Source organism: Microtus pennsylvanicus, chromosome 8 (genome assembly GCF_037038515.1).
Source record: "Microtus pennsylvanicus isolate mMicPen1 chromosome 8, mMicPen1.hap1, whole genome shotgun sequence".
Taxonomy (NCBI): domain Eukaryota; kingdom Metazoa; phylum Chordata; class Mammalia; order Rodentia; family Cricetidae; genus Microtus; species Microtus pennsylvanicus.
In genome coordinates this window covers 28,035,442-28,051,135 of record NC_134586.1, presented here as the reverse complement: position 1 = coordinate 28,051,135, position 15,694 = coordinate 28,035,442, and the positions used below count along the sequence as shown (strand labels likewise).

General features: G+C 43.6%; 2 protein-coding genes across 16 annotated transcripts in view; one reads left to right on the top strand and one right to left on the bottom strand.

Moving 5' to 3' along the window:
• Cacna1c (calcium voltage-gated channel subunit alpha1 C) overlaps nucleotides 1-15,694 on the bottom strand; it is a 660,622-nt gene that overhangs the window by 633,509 nt on the left and 11,419 nt on the right. The gene's annotated exons all lie outside the window — the stretch shown is intronic.
• Dcp1b (decapping mRNA 1B) overlaps nucleotides 3,930-15,694 on the top strand; it is a 44,096-nt gene continuing 32,331 nt past the window's right edge. For 2 of the 10 annotated variants that reach the window (XM_075983004.1, XM_075982998.1), the window contains exons 1-3: nucleotides 3,963-4,126; nucleotides 8,658-8,698; nucleotides 12,738-12,865. In XM_075983004.1, coding sequence (XP_075839119.1) covers nucleotides 3,977-4,126; nucleotides 8,658-8,698; nucleotides 12,738-12,865 — 319 coding nt within the window. In that variant the 5' untranslated portion in view covers nucleotides 3,963-3,976. Of the gene's footprint in view, nucleotides 4,127-8,657; nucleotides 8,699-12,737; nucleotides 12,866-15,694 lie in introns of all 10 variants that reach the window. The other 8 variants (XM_075982999.1, XM_075983000.1, XM_075983006.1 and 5 more) reach the window with 8 other exon arrangements.

Genomic DNA, 15,694 nt, shown 5'->3' with positions numbered 1-15,694 from the left:
ACACATACACACACACACACACACACACACACACGGTCTCATCCTATCCTACCCACTCTCTCCATCTAGAGAACCTTGACTAATACGAAATTATTTCATGGATTTTTTTTTTAGCTAAATATCAGATGCCACTCATCCTGACTTCCTTTCCTGTGACTGTGACAAGAGGAACTCACCGGGAATTGGGTTTATTTCACCTCACTGTTCCAGGACAAATGGTGGAGAAATCATGGTGCCAAGAGTCTGGAGCAGTCAGTTAGTCACATCTCATGTAAATCAGGGAACAGAGAGAAATGAAGGTCTGGCTCGTCTCCTCCATCTTCTGTAGCTCAGGATCTCAGCTCAGGGAATGGTGCCACCTGACCGCCACTCTTCTCATCCCACGGACCTCTTCAAGATAATTCCCCACAAGCATGCCAGAGACTGACCTGGGTAACACTGCACAAGTGTGCTCAGAAGTGTCTCTCTTGGGCGATTCCAGAGCCTGACAAGTTGACAATTTACACTAACCATTACACTGTTATAAAAACATCTGTCTGGGTCAGTCTGCCAATGAGCCTCAGGCCCAGTTTTAAAACTTCTGGAAGGTCCACTGTACTCTCCTGCACTGGGAAGCTGAACTTATATTTAATAGGACTGACAATTTAAAATGGAGTTTAACCAAGAACGTCAATAAAAAGAAAATTTTAACTATAAAAATTATATTGTCATTTATTGCTTTGAGAGGCCACTTATGCTCCTACTTCTCCCAATTAGGCCAGAATTCATAAGTGTGGCTTTAGGGTTTCTTAATGTAAAGCAAATGGTTCTCAAGCTTTTAGTCTCAAGGCTTTATACTTTATAAATTATTAAGGATACTCTCAAAGAGCTTTCATTTATGAGAGTTATGTCATTGTTCTGTAATTAAAGCTGATAACTACAAAGAATTCATTCATTTATAATAAAAGTAGAATGGGTTAGTGAGTTGGCTCAGTGGAAAGAGTATTTTTCACACAACTTGAAGGACCTCAGTTCAGAACCCCAGAGCCCCTACGAAGTCAGATGTAGAAGCGCCTCTCTGCAATCCCAGCACTCTGATGGTGAGTTGGGAAGCAGAGTCAGAAAAATCCCTCGTGGTTTGTGGGCAAGCTAGCCTGAAGTATACAGTGGTGAACAAGGTAGGAGACAAGGATTGCCACTGAGGTTGTCCTCTGATCTATACATGCAGGCCATGCACACACACACACACACACACACACACACACACACACACACAAGCACACATATACAACACACACACACATCATGCACATATACAGACAATATTATTTTAAAGAGTTCTTTTTAGTTTGTAGATATTTGTGTTTTGCTTGCATGTATGCATGTTCACTGCACACCTGGTGCTTGGAGGCCACAAATGGGTTTGAGATCCCATCCAATTGGAGATACAGACTGTTGTGAGCTTTCAAATGTGGATGCTTGGTATCAAATCTGGGTCCTCTAAAAAGCAAATGTGCTCTTAACTGTTAGGCCATACCTTCATTTTTCTCTGTATCCCAAGCACTTGTATTAAAGGCACTGCTTTAAAGTAAAAAAAAAAAATTAGGGCTCTAGTTCAGAGAGAGAGCCCATCTCAAAAGACAAGATGGCAGACAATCAAGGAATGCCTTCCTGACGCATTCATATGTACCTGCACACACATATAAACACGTGTGCATGACCACACATACTCAGGTAAATGAAAAAGAGTAAGCAGGGAGAGGTTGCAGGATGGAGACAGGAGGATCAGGAGTGCAAGATCACTTGGCTATATAGTGAGTATTAAATTAGCATTGGCTACATAAGCCTGTCTCAGTGAAAACAAACATAAAGATATTAAGTATAGATATGATTTATGAAAAATAATTATGGTCTCATAATGAAGTGAGTACAATAGTATACATTTTAAAAAATATCTTTCCTGTCTGGCTTAGTAGACAATGAGATTGTATTTATTTCGACCTACAATTTGCTGCCATATATATCTCCTTTCACATATATGAACAAGCCCTGGCCAGCCTCAGGGACATCTTTAATGCCGTTTCCAGGTAAGCATGGATATTCTTTGATGATTATCTTAGCTAGGGTTTCTATTGCTGTGAAGAGACACCATGGCCCAGACAACTCTTATAAAGGAATGCATTTATTGTGGTGGCTTGGTTACAGTTAAGAGCTTTAGTCCATCATCATCAGGGCAGGAAGTAGGCAGAATGCAGACAGACGTGGTGCTGGAGTCTCAGAGTCCTTACTTACATTTTGATCAAAGACAACAGGAAGTGAACTGAGATACTGGGCAGTATCTTGGGCATGTATGAGATCTCACAGCCTGCCTCCACAGTGACACACTTTCTCCAACAAAGCCACACCTACTCCTACAAAGTCACACCTTCTAATAGTGCCACTCCCTTTGAGGAGGGCATTTTCTTTCAAACCACCACAATGATATATCAAAAATTTGGAAATTGTCGTTTCTTGAAGGCTATCTGGAATCCTATCCATCAACTTCATATTCTGTAACTCACTGATGTCTATTGGTCCACTTTGACCTTGAGCGGATCTCTTATCTACACACTATTTTGTGACACCATTTTATTATCTGAAAAACATTGAGTCACTGAACTGAGAGAGAAATATCTTTTAAATGTCGACAGTTTCCATTAGACAGTAATTTTTTTTAAGTGCACTCATTAATATCACCACTGATCTCATCAGAAAAGATTTAAGTATTGAGACACTGTCAAGGACTTGGCCCATTTCTTAAAATTAATCTCAAGAGTTATCACTGGCAACAACAAATATCCCTGTTTTCTTGGAAGTGACAAGTAAATCTTAGTTTTGAAAAAGTCGGTCCAGAGCCAGGTAGGAGTTAGAGGCACGTGCTTTTAATCCCAGCACTCGGGAGGCAGAAGCAGGGAAGGTCTCTGAGTTTAAGGCCAGATTGGTCTACAGAGTGAGTTCCAGGACAGCCAGGGCTACTTGGAGAAACCCTATTTTAAAAAAATAAAATAGAATTTTTTAAAAAAAGCAAAAGCCTGTCCAATATCTATCTGAATAACCAAGTGTACCCATCTTTCTCTCATGCTAAACTAACGTAAAAATAAAAACCTTGGGCTAGGTGGTGGCACACCCCAGTTAACCCTAGTACTGGAGACCCCAAGGCAGGAGTGGGGTAGGTTGAAGCCCTCCATGACTACATAGTTAGACTCTGCGTCAAGAAACCGGCCTCCCCGCCAAATCAAAAAAAGCGAACAGTATAACCACAAATTCAGACCAACTCAAGCACAGAACATTTTTCCTAGAGGCAAATATGGCGTGCGACGGCTGTTTTATCCACACTTTCTATTTTTTTTCCCAAAAATTATTCTGAAAAGCATACCCAGGGATTGAATTTCAACCGAATTATTAGTTTTCTCAAGTGACACCTGGCTTCAGCTGCTTGTCGTTTTCCAGTGAACGCACAGCAGCAAAAATACACTGACTGGTGGTAGAGTTTGGGGCCTGCGTTAGGTTAGTGTCGGTGCACACATCACAGGTCTCAGCATTGCCGTGGACAATCTTAACATTGCAGGCCTCTGAGAGTCTCAAGAAATCCCTCAGGGATTTGGGGGCGCACCCTTTAAGAATCTCCAGAGTTGTTCTTTTTGGAGTTATTGTCTTTGATTGGGTTTTGTAGGGAAGAGTCAACGAAGAGCTAAGCCAAGGCGTGGACCACAGCCGAGAAGGAAATGTACGCTGCTCAAAGGCTCCCGTAGGAAGAAATAGCGGAAAAAACCGGCTTCAGAAAGCAGGCCTGGGCTTCTCGTTGCCAAGGCGACGATCCTCCGCGAGAGGGCCGGCTGTCGATTGGCGAAGCCTAGCTTGGGTCCCCAAGAGGCGGAAGGTCGCCCAGCTGCGGTCGCTCGCTCGGCGGTCGATTGAGGGGGCTTCGCGGAGGCCGGGCAAGAGGGCGGGTGGGAAGATGGCGGCCAATGCCGCCGGTGGGCTCCCTGGGAAGGGGCATGATATAAGCCTAGCGGCCCTGCAGCGCCACGACCCCTACATCAGTCGCATCGTGGATGTGGCCAGCCAGGTGGCTCTGTACACTTTCTTCCATCGGGCCAACAAGTGGGTGCGTGCGGACGCGGCGGACGTGCGGACGGCGGGGCGGGGACGGGGCGGGGGATGCTGGGCTCGGATGGGCGGGAGCCCCCCCCCCATCCTGGAGGAGGGCGGTCCGGGCGACCCACCCTCAGGTAAGGGGAAGATGGATCCCGGAGGTGTGGCTGGCGCCGCAGCGATCCCGGCTCAGGCCTCGAGGCCGGAAGACAGAAGCGCTCCGGCAGCGGAGGGCAGAGCGGAACCCCAAGCCTCGCCGATGGGGAGAAGCTAGGGTCAGAAATGTAGGGCAGGCACCCACCTAAAGAGCAAGAGGCTTGGGGGGATTAAAGAGGAAGTGGGAATGTATGGGACGCTCCAAACTTTGATATAGGAGTCCATGGTTGGGAGCCTAACCGTTCGGTGCATTTCCCAAGACCGAATGAAGTTTAGTTTCCTTCACAACTAGAGTGGAATTGGAACAGGAGACAAATTAGTTCTGGCTTAGGTATTATTGAGTCATATAATTTATAAGCCATACCTTTGAATATAAAGGTGTCATTTCCCCCTCTCGCGTGACTTTTGTACCAAATATTATTCACCTTTCTATAACCATCGGTTTTCACACAGTTCAATGGGGTATGAAGAACAGCTTGCAAGGATTTCAAATGATTTTTTTTTTTTTGCTTTGTTCACCAAGCAAATCTATACAAGGAAAACTTTGGTTATTGAGCAAAGTCAGCATTGGGTAGGCTGTAATAGCAACTACCCGGAAACCATGAACACAAAAAGACAATGAATGCGGCCATAGAGATGGAGCTTGGGTCAGGCACTTGGTTCCGTCCCGGCACTCCTGAAAAAAAGGTCAGGAAGGATCAGGATAGTTGCAGAGAATTTATGTCTTTTCTCCTAGTAGCCAAATCCGAAGGGGAAATGTGCAGAGTTCTAATGTTCAGGGTTCCGAATATTCCTGGCTCGATTAACTGAGGCTGTTTTTCATGGTCACCAGAGGAAATTACCACTTGGGTCTTTATGTAATGAAACATGTGTATTTATGTGAAGATCCTTTACTTCCCTCTAGAGCAGTGGTTCTAAACTTTCCCAGTGCTGAGCCCCTTAGTACAGTTCCCCATGTTGTGGTAACCCCCAACCATAACATTATTGTTGCTGCTGTTTTGTAACTGTAATGTTAGTACGGTTATATTTTTGGAAATAGATGTTTGTTTGGGGTCGCCATCCCCTGGTTGAGAACCACTCCTCCGGGACCACATAATGTGGTTATTTGGAAGTAATTCTCGTAGTAGTGTAGGACCCAATAAAAGTTCACGGTGTAAGTTGACTCAGCACGGGGCTCAGTCCAGAAGACCAGAAGCTATTGAAAGACACAGTGGAGCATCCTCCCTTGGGGAGCAGGCTTCCTAAAGCCTCTTCCCAGTCCTGTGTGACAGAGACCTTTTCAAAGCTTTACAGAGGCTTACCAGATCCCCAGTGACACCCAGCAACAAATGCTGCATTGAAGGTGTCACGATGCATTATTTACAGGAGTTTTGTTTTCCTGCTTCCTGTACTTGTTTTCTCTAGACAGGGCATAATTCATTCACTAAAGGTCATTCTTTCAAAGTACTAATCTTCTAGGTTGTGGTTGCCTGGCAAAGGAGAGAGACCTAGTTCAACAGCAGAGCAGGGGGGGGGGGTGTCTGTCAATCACATTGTCACTGCTGTCCCCCTGTGCTGTCACTCAGATCTCCTGACAGGAGCCTTTCGAATGTAAACTTAATCAGAAGTATAAGAATATTCTTCAGAATGGAAGAGAAAGTATTGCAAGAAGGCAGGGTGGGCATGAGCAGAGGTGCCCTTATTACGCTGGAACTCAGCTTCGGGTGTTGGAATGAGGCCTGAAGGGTGCAGAGGATGAGTTCCTGTAAGGAAGGCCAAGGACTGCAGATAGAGCGATAGCGCGTGTGCCTAGCGCGCATAGCACGTGCACAGGTCTGCTTTAATCCCCAGGGCACACACATAGGTGCACAAAGGATTAAGAAGAGTTTTCCCATGACAAGAATAGGAATTTTAGAACTAAATTTACTCCTTTTTGCCAGGAAAGACTCTTTCCCCGAAATACCCTATGTGTCTTTCTTTGCAGTCAGTTCTCAGCTAGATTTGATCCCCAGCCCCCCCACCCGCTCCCACCCTCCCTACACATACACCAGTGACATTTAACAATATCAGGAAACTTTGAGGATGAGGATGTTGGTGACTTCTGCAGAGTAGAAGCAGAGGTGTTGCCAGATGTCCTGTAGTGAGCAGGCATTGGTGTGGCTAAATCCACACCACGAACCATGCGAAGCTGGAGGCGTGTTTTAGAATCGCAATGCCCCTTATTTCTGGCCAACAACCCTGAGTTGCCCGTGCATCACAGTGGCTGAGCTGAGAGGGGCAGCGCATCAGATCAGAACCCCGGATGAGACCTAGACAGCTGTGAGAGAGACGAAGCTGCAGAGGTGGCTTTGCTGCCACAGGTGCAGTGACGAGAGACAGCTTCAGGAAGATAAAGTGGACCCACTTTTTCTTATCTTAGAATATTCAGTAAAATTGAAATTGCTTTCAATTGTTCCAGATGTGTCAATGTATTTACTAATAATTTATGAAACAACATTATTTATATTCTTCATTATTTTGAACACTGACTTTGTGTGTGTGTTGTGTGTGTGTGTGGTACCATTATTTTCAGAGTTTAGGCTATAATACTCAAGAACTATGAACTTACAACTTTTAAGTCTGCCTTACTAGGAGGATTTGAGGAAAGCTAGTAAAATCCTGTTCTACCTATTGCCACACCCTAAATTCATTGCTTTGTACAGAAAGGACAAAAAAAAAGCTGCCCTTCAAAATCAGCAAAATACATTCCAAAGCTCCAAGTAAGAGCTCTTGCTTTTTTTTTCCTTGAAAGGTTTGAGTTGCATGAGTCAGTTACCTTTTCAGTGGAGAAGATGAGACAGAAAAGTAAATGAATTGTCCCGGTGTGATCTGGCAGAAACCTCACCCAGGCTCAAGTTGTAATTACTGAGCCATATAATTCCTTCCCATGAGCCACTCCAAACAAGACTCAAGTTTGAGGATTGTTTTTGTGAGTTAGAGTTACAATCCTGATTTTGGATTATTCTAAACTAAAATACGGCATTAAAGATTTTTGTTTTTGAAGTAAAGAGAACTTTTGTTGCAAGCAAAAAAGAAATCAGTCGGAAGCAATTAGCTTATGTGTGCTGATTGTGTGAGAGAGCTGATCTGCATTCCAAAACTGGCCCAAGTCACAGGCTGCAGAGTAAGGAGCCCACAGCCTGTGCACAGGCTTCCTTACACCTGCCTCTGCTTCAGTTCCTTTGAGGGTCGCTCGTAGGACCATTCACTGTTAGGGTTTCCTTTTAAAGGGGTTGTATATTGCCTAAACACTTGCCGCCTCTGTCAGTTCAGCTCTGAATGGGTTTGCTCAGGGGCTAAGAATGTGTATTTCTATCAGACTCCCAAGTGACCATGGTGCTTCTCACCTGGAGACCACTCTTCAAAACCCCTGCCCTAAGTCCCTGAGGAAACAGCTGTAATCAAGTAGATTACTTGAAAAGATCGTGCTTTCAATTCTGTGCCTTTAAAAAAGGAACTATTTTAATGTTACATCTTTTTCTTAAAGTATATATCTTGCATCTGAATTGTAGAGTACTTAGTTTTAAATAATTTGGATAATGAGTATTGTAAAATACTGGGGCCTTAAATAGGATAATAGGATGCTGAAATTAAATGATATAAACACCAAAAGCACGCGTTAAATTCTGAGTTACAATAATCTGATTAGTGGTTAAGCAGAAGAACTGTGTGTGTGTTGTGGTGAAGAACTGGATCCCTCCAGTTCTTGGCTGGCTTGGAGAAGTGGAAGGGACGCCAAAGAACTCAGACTCTCCCTATAGCTTGACCACCTCCTCCAGATTTCCTCCGGCAGTTCTTGAGTCCTAACTTGGTAATATTTCTGGGTAATGTTATTTCAAGCCTTTGGCCAAAGTAACTCTGCAGTATTTCGTGCCAAAAAGGTGTTTGTTCAGCTGAAGACTGGAGCACACGCCTTGTCTGTCTAGCAGTCAGAGCAGTTATTGACAGATCATCTGTTCTCCTAGTGACAGGATATGGTGGTGAACACAAGATAAGGTGGAGGGTAATGAGGTGCAGATAACAGTTAATTTGACAGCTTGCGCGCATGCAGTTGGGTGGATGGCAGAGAAGGCTGCGCCCTTACCCTCTCCTCTTTCTGATGATGTCTGGAGCGCACGTTCTCGGCTCCAGCCAGGTGGGCCACTCATAGTGTGTTTGGGAAAGAGAATAGTGACCAAGTACTGCTCATTCAGCACCCTCTGGTAACATCCAAGTCTATGTCTTCCCCCTCCTGGTAGCCCCTCTGTTCCATACTGCCACTTCGCCTACTTGAAATTGTGTGCCGTCCCCTAGTATTCTGTAAGAAGTTCATGTTTTCTGCCATAGAATGAAGAGAACATACATATGGTATGTGTTTGCTTTATTTTTAGGAGAAGACTGATGTGGAAGGAACCTTATTTGTTTATACAAGGTAAGAGTGATTTTAGAAAAACAATTTTTTTTTCGAGACAAGGTTTCTCTGTAGCTTTGGTGCCTGTCCTGGAACTAGCTCTGGTAGACCAGGCTGGCCTCGAACTGCCAGAGATCCACCTGCCTCTGCTTCCCAAGTGCTGGGATTAAAGGCGTGTGCCACCACCACCCGGCTTAGAAAAACAATTTTTGAAATAATATTTTAGCTTAATTTTGTCACGTCTTGAAGGGCAGTTTTATTTCAAAGAAGTACCACAACCAAATCCATCCAGAATTACTAGTTGGCAAGAAGACTAAATAACACAGAATGTGACCTGGGACATTCTGATGGTACTGGTTTCAGGATAGAATTCCAACTTAAATCTTAATATTTGTTCTAGCAGTACATATTCATCATCTGATTGCAATGAATTGCACACAGCTTGCGAACACTGTGCACTGCCAAGAGATTAGAGGTACGCTGTTAGCTAAATTAGGCAGTGGTTGGGAAGGACTTGTGGCTCACCTTCTCTCACCCTTTACTGCTTAAAAAAGCATGCCCCGGGGTTGAATCTGTTTCTCAGTCTTCCATTGTCTAGTTAATAATGTGTCCGGATTAATTTAATAAGTTGATGCTTTTAGTAATTTCTTTTTTATCACATATTATTAATATCACACATGCACACAGACACACGGTATATATATTGTCTTAATGACTACATGCAGATTTATTGTTAATGCGAATATCCACATAAGTATCTTGGATTCTGTCACCTAGGGAAGTTCATAGATGAAATACAAAACTGGTAGTCCAAGCCCCAATTGAAGGAACAGTTTTCCTGGAGAAATAAGAGGACAAGTACATGTACCCATGTTCAAGTTTAAAATGACCACAATACAGGATATACCGTCCCTAGTACTGGTTGCTGTGAAAGCTGCCCAGAACTCCTGTGGTTGTGGGAGACATTGTAGAATGACAGAGCTTGGGTTGGACTTCAGGACAGGAAGTCCCAATAGAAAGAAAGGCAAAAGTAGGGATACAGCCTCCTGTTTAAAGGTTCAGTAGGAATTGAATCTGGTGTAGATGGTTTATATTAGCATAAGTGATGCAGTTGGGTAGAATGGTAGACTAAGGATTCTGAAGTTTATTTTTCTAGCAGTAGGGAGTAACTGAAGGCTTATGAACATGAGGATGCTTAATAAGCTGTGAGAAAACGCATGGAGAGTCAGTGTGTTAGATCATAAGGAGGCACTTGTTGTGAAAGAAACTGGAGTTGGGCAGGATATTAGAGGGTGACTGCCGTGAAGTAGATAGGAGAAAAAGCTGGGACCAGAATAACAGAAGTCGAAGTGAAAGTTCATGGACAGAGAACACAGTGACACCGAGACACAGAGCCTCTAGGTAAATGGCAGTGCTTGAACGGAATGACAAATCTTTGGTAGAACTCAAGTGGTGGGGGGCATGGGGCTGGTCAAGGATCTGGGTCTCATCTGATCTCTGTGAAGTTCACCCCCCACCTGGGCCTTTGGTCTTTAGGGTTTTGCTATGGTCTCAGTGAATTCAGATTAAGGAATCCAGGCACTTGGTTATCTTTGGAGAGTTTTGTATTGTCTAAGAGTATAGGAATGAGTTGATGGGTGAATTTTGGGGCCAACAGGGACATAGAAAGCAGAACTAGAATAGCCTTAAGAGGCCAGCTGGGGGCGCAATACAGAACCAGTGAGGGGAGGGTGTCAGCTGCCCTGTCATCCGGGGAGAGGGAGTGGAAGGAAGGAATGACTGGCCAGGCTACGGGCTGGACCACAAGTAAGACAAATGTTTAGGGTTGTGAATCCAAGAATTACTAGCCTATTAGTCCATGTTTTATGCCAGAACATTCCAGAAGCACCAAGTGGATTTGTTCAGCATGAGTAATTGAGAAGGTGAACTGTAAAGAGAAACTGAAGCACGGTGTGTATTCTCTCTCGTTTCTAAGAAGGATTATTTTGAGGAGAGAGATGCAGTAGTATGTATTAATGATGGTTTTAAGGACTTTTCTGCTGAATTATACAATTATTTTCTCTTTTGTACCCAAACCAAGTATAGCTTTGTATTTCATCTTGTTTTTGAGGTAGTGTCTCATGTAAACCTGGTTGGCCTCAAACTAACCATATAGCAATGGATAGCTTTGAACTTCTGTTCCTCACAAGTGCTGGAATTACAGCCTTGTGCCAGTTTTATGTAATACTGGAGATGGAGCTCAGGGCTTTGTGCGTGCTAGGCAACTACTCTTCCAACTGAATTACTGCCCAGCACTTAAGTCCTTCTTGATATATGCTCCACATGGCTAACGAAATAAGTCATACCATTACACTGAGAAAAATAATCCTTCCCTGTCTCTTAATCCTGTTCCCCAAACTATCTCGTTGGGATGACATCTCTGCTTCCTCCCCTTCCCACGTGTACACCCGCCCTTCCCACGTGTACACCCGCCCTTCCCGTGTGTACACCTGCCCTTCCCACATAGACCCATGTGCCTGGTCTGGTGAGGCCCTCTCCTCGGTGTGGAGGCAGCAGTTTAGCTAAGGTAATAAAGCTGTCTGTGGTACACCTTTACTTCTCCTTCAGAAGTGTCTCAGTGCACCTGGCATCTTTGTTTCTGGGCCTGTTGTGTAAACTGTGGTATAATTCCTTCCATTTATGCCGTAAAATGTTATGCTACTGAAATACATGTCAAGAAATATTTCGTTGAGTTCCCATGTCTTCCTATTTGTGATGGAGTTCATGGAGACACAGTCACCAGAATGTCTAAATTTAATATTCAGGACCCTCTGTTGGTCTTACAAGCGCATTTTCATCTTCTCTTAAGTTTAAATAGAAATGGCCGTTTGGGAAATTGAGGCTATGCCTGTCAGTGCTTTACCTCTTTGTATAAGCACATCAAAGATTGCCTTCCATCGGTTAAAAGGTTGGCGCTTTCAAAATAAAATCCTGTAAGTGGCAATGTTGTACTTTATCAGTATAAAGTAGTTAAAAGAAAAATAAAACTAATTTTCTTCCTGTTTGTACTGATAGCCCAGGAATCTCCTTTAACTTGAACGCATGAATGCCACTCTCTTCTGTTAAATGCGGATGTTTTTAAGTCTGTGTCACTGGGAGAGTCTTAGCTGACTTATGATGTGGCTGTCACCTCAGCACAGACAAATGTGCACATGATTGTTAGTTTACACTGTATACACTGTGGGTCTCTGGCCTGACAGATGGGCAGTCGAGGTTTATTGAATGGAATGAAAAATGAAACTCTCTAAAGGTCACTTTTTACCAGGTAAAGTTTTATAGTGGCTTGTCCAGAAAAACGGTTTGCTTTGTAAGGAAGAGAACAGAACGCGCGTGCGCACACACAAACACACACACACCGCCACTGTTACATGACCCTGCTTTGTACCTCCTCTCACACGTTCGCTCACTGACAGAGCTGCCTCATTTTCCTGAAGTTCTCAATTTCAAGCTAATATTTACACTTTCAGTAAAAATTATCTTTTTGTAAGAAATATATGCTTTTTACTCTGAAACTCTTTGAAAGTATCTTCCAGTAAGACTTTCTTAAGATTTATTTTTTCCTGTATTTTATGTACATAAGCACTCTGTCTTCAGTGCACATCAGAAGAGGGAATAGATCCCATTACAGACAGTTGTGAGCCACCATGTGGTTTCTGGAATTGAACTCAGGACCTCTGGAAGAGCAGTCAAGTGCTCTGAACCACTGTGCCATCTCTCCAGCCCCTAGAAGTAAGATTTTTAAAGGCAGTTATGTCTCTATCTTAAAGGAGTGTGCAGCATAGGCAGAGAGACAAGATGTACATAAGATATGCACAGCCTCAGGTACAGTTAAAAACAATGACCTTAAGGACATAGATGTTGGTATACGATGCCCAGTGTAAAGAAATGTTGCTTCCTAGATGCACAGACTGCTTGTGAGAAACTGGGTATACACAGCAAAGTTAATAGACACGTCAGAAGGTGGCTATGCTGCAGGTACGCTCTGCTTAGCAATGTCTCTCCCCTGCTCCATGATTTCCAGGTCTGCCTCTCCAAAGCATGGATTCACCATTATGAATAGGCTCAGCATGGAGAACAGGACAGAACCTATTACTAAAGACCTGGACCTCCAGCTCCAGGACCCTTTCCTTCTCTACAGAAATGCTACATGTGAGTCTCTTTACATATGTTTATACATATGTAAACATACAGCGGTGGTCATGTGCCACATGTGAGTCTCTTAATGCAGCGGTAGTCATGTTCTGAAGTCAAGTCAAGTGTCCCAAGCTGCAGTGTCCTCCTGTGCTCTGCATTTAGTATCAACAGCTTGGGTTTTAACATTTATTAGCTTGGAAGTGTTCAAGCGAGAGTTTCCTTAAGCCCTGTCTTGAGCTGCTATTCTGCCTATAGAATGAACCAGTCATTGACTTTAATCCTGAGCAGAAATGGGGAAAGTGAGTACTTGGTAAGGAGACAAGAGAGGGACGGGTGGTGTCACTGAACATAGAGTCGATGATTTGATTAGTGGGAGTTTTTCCTTGTGTATCACCTCTGACCAAGCACTGCAAGGAGTGATTGAGGAGAGGGTCTTAACCATTTGTAATGGTGAGATTGCGGTAGGTAACTGAGTGGTTCCTGATGGACTCGAGAAGAAGTAGCAGTTGCTGGGATGGTATTCTGTCCTCATTCCACTGTCTTATCTGAGAAAGACTAACGAAGCTGGCAGCTTCAGGGCCGTCTTCACCATAGGACCATACTCCTGGGAAGGTAAGTATGGGCCAGCTCTTTGGCCTTGTGGGTAACTTTCAAAGAGACTTTGCAATCCAGTTGTGGTTTGAGCTTAAGATCTAAGAGGTCGGTACTAGGGAGGGAGATGGCTCAACTGGTAAAGAGCTTGCAACATGAGGACCTGAGTTCCACGCTGCAGCAATCTCTCTCTCTCTCTCTCTCTCTCTCTCTCTCTCTCTCTCTCTCTCTCTCTCTCTCTCTCTCTCTCTCACACACACACACACACACACACACACTCACTCACTCACACACACAAAGCCAGCAGTGACTGTGTACATTTGTATTTCCAGTGCTAGGAGACAAAGTCAGGTGGGTACCCAGAGCTTGCTGACCTTCCAGGCTAGCTGGAACTGGGAATTCCAGGTTCAGTGAGAGACCCCATGTCAAAAACCAAGGCAGCCGACAAAATGATTCAGCAGGTAAAGATCTTTGCTGCCAAGCCTGATAGCATAAGTTTGATCCCTGAAATCTACATAAATGTGGAAAGAGAGCAACTCCCACAAGTTGTCCTCTGACCTACACACACACACACACACACACCACAGTGTCACGTGCTCCCTCCTCTCCAGCAAATAAATGTGGGGAAAAATGGGGAGTGACAGAGAAATACATCTGTTGTCAATTTCTGGCCCTGACACAAATGTGCGTGTGCAGACACACACACACACACACACACACTTGCATACAGCACACAAACACAAAAGAGGCTGGGGAGATGTCTTGGTGTTTAAAGTATTTACTCTGCATGTGTGGGACCTGAGTCCTGATCCCTAGCACCCAAATAATTGTCCAGTAGCCCCAATGCTGGGGGCAGAGACGGGCAAGCCCTGGGTCTTGTGCCCATTCATTCTAGCCTAAATGGTTAGCTACAGGGTCAGTGAGAGACCCTGTCTTTAAGAAAAGAAGATGGAAACATAGAAGAAGGCATCCTGACACCAGCCTCTAGCCTCTGTGCACTCCTGCATTGCTAAGCACACTTGCACATGTGTGCACACATAAATAGCACACATCTCCTGACACAGAACTTGCCTACTGTATACTACTCGGAATTTTAATAATGTAATTTAAGTAATGCTTGATGATAATCCCAATGAATAGTTTAAGACTAAATGTAGCAATACATTAAATATGATGCTATAGTTAATTGTAGATAAATAGGTTGTTGTGATAAATGTCTAGTCCTTAATGAGAAAAAATAGAGCTATTAGAACAGTAATGTGACTTACCAATAGTAGGCCCTATGAAAAGAAAGGTTTTGCAGTATTTTATTTAAAATATGGTTTGTTGCTGGTTTTTTTTGCAGTATGGTTATAGTTATGTCAGAATTTATATTCTTTTTTAAAAAGGATATTTGGGCAAAGGAGCTAGCTTAGTTAATAAAGTGCGTATCGTACAAACATTATCACCTGAGTTCAATTCCCCAGATCCCATTGAAAAAGCTGGGTGGAGTGGTGTGTGTGTAATCCTAGGAAGCAGGGACAGGAGGCTCTCTGGGGCTCCCTGGCCAGCCAGCCTTGCTTAGTGGGTGAACCCCAAGCCAGTGAGAGACTGCTTTAAAAACCATGGTGGACAGCACCTTAGAAAGAATGATGCGAGTTCCAAGACAGCCAGGGGTACACAGAGAAACCTTGGTTTTGGTGGAAGAGAAGAAAGAACAACACCGATGTCTGGCTCATAGACACAAAAAATACTGTGTCCTGAATAGCATTAACATATTCAAATGCTAATAAAGAAGCCACAAAAATGAATATAGATTAGATGGCTTAGCAATTAAGAGCATTGGCTGCTTTTTCAGAAGTCCCAGGTCCAATTCTCAGCACCCATGTGGCATCTCACAACTGGCTATAACTACAGTTTCAGGGACACAACACCCTCTTCTGGCCTCCATATGCACCAGACATGAAGTTGTGTGTGTGTGCGTGCGTGCATGTGTTTTTGTGTGTGTGAAATAAACCTTTAAAAGTGAACATAGAATGAATGAATACTAGTATCTATCAATCATTTCTGGTTGTTCTTATTTTGTACAAATAATTGATCTAGTCATTGTAGATATTCTGAAATTCTTATATATTGCCTTATGTAATATACAATGCCAAAAGATTAGAATTTCCTTAATGCATTAATTTAAAAAAATACCTTTCCTATGTCTCCCAGGGCCTATCTGACAGAAAATGCTGTGTGGAGTTAGTAAGCACACGGGAAGCCTCACTC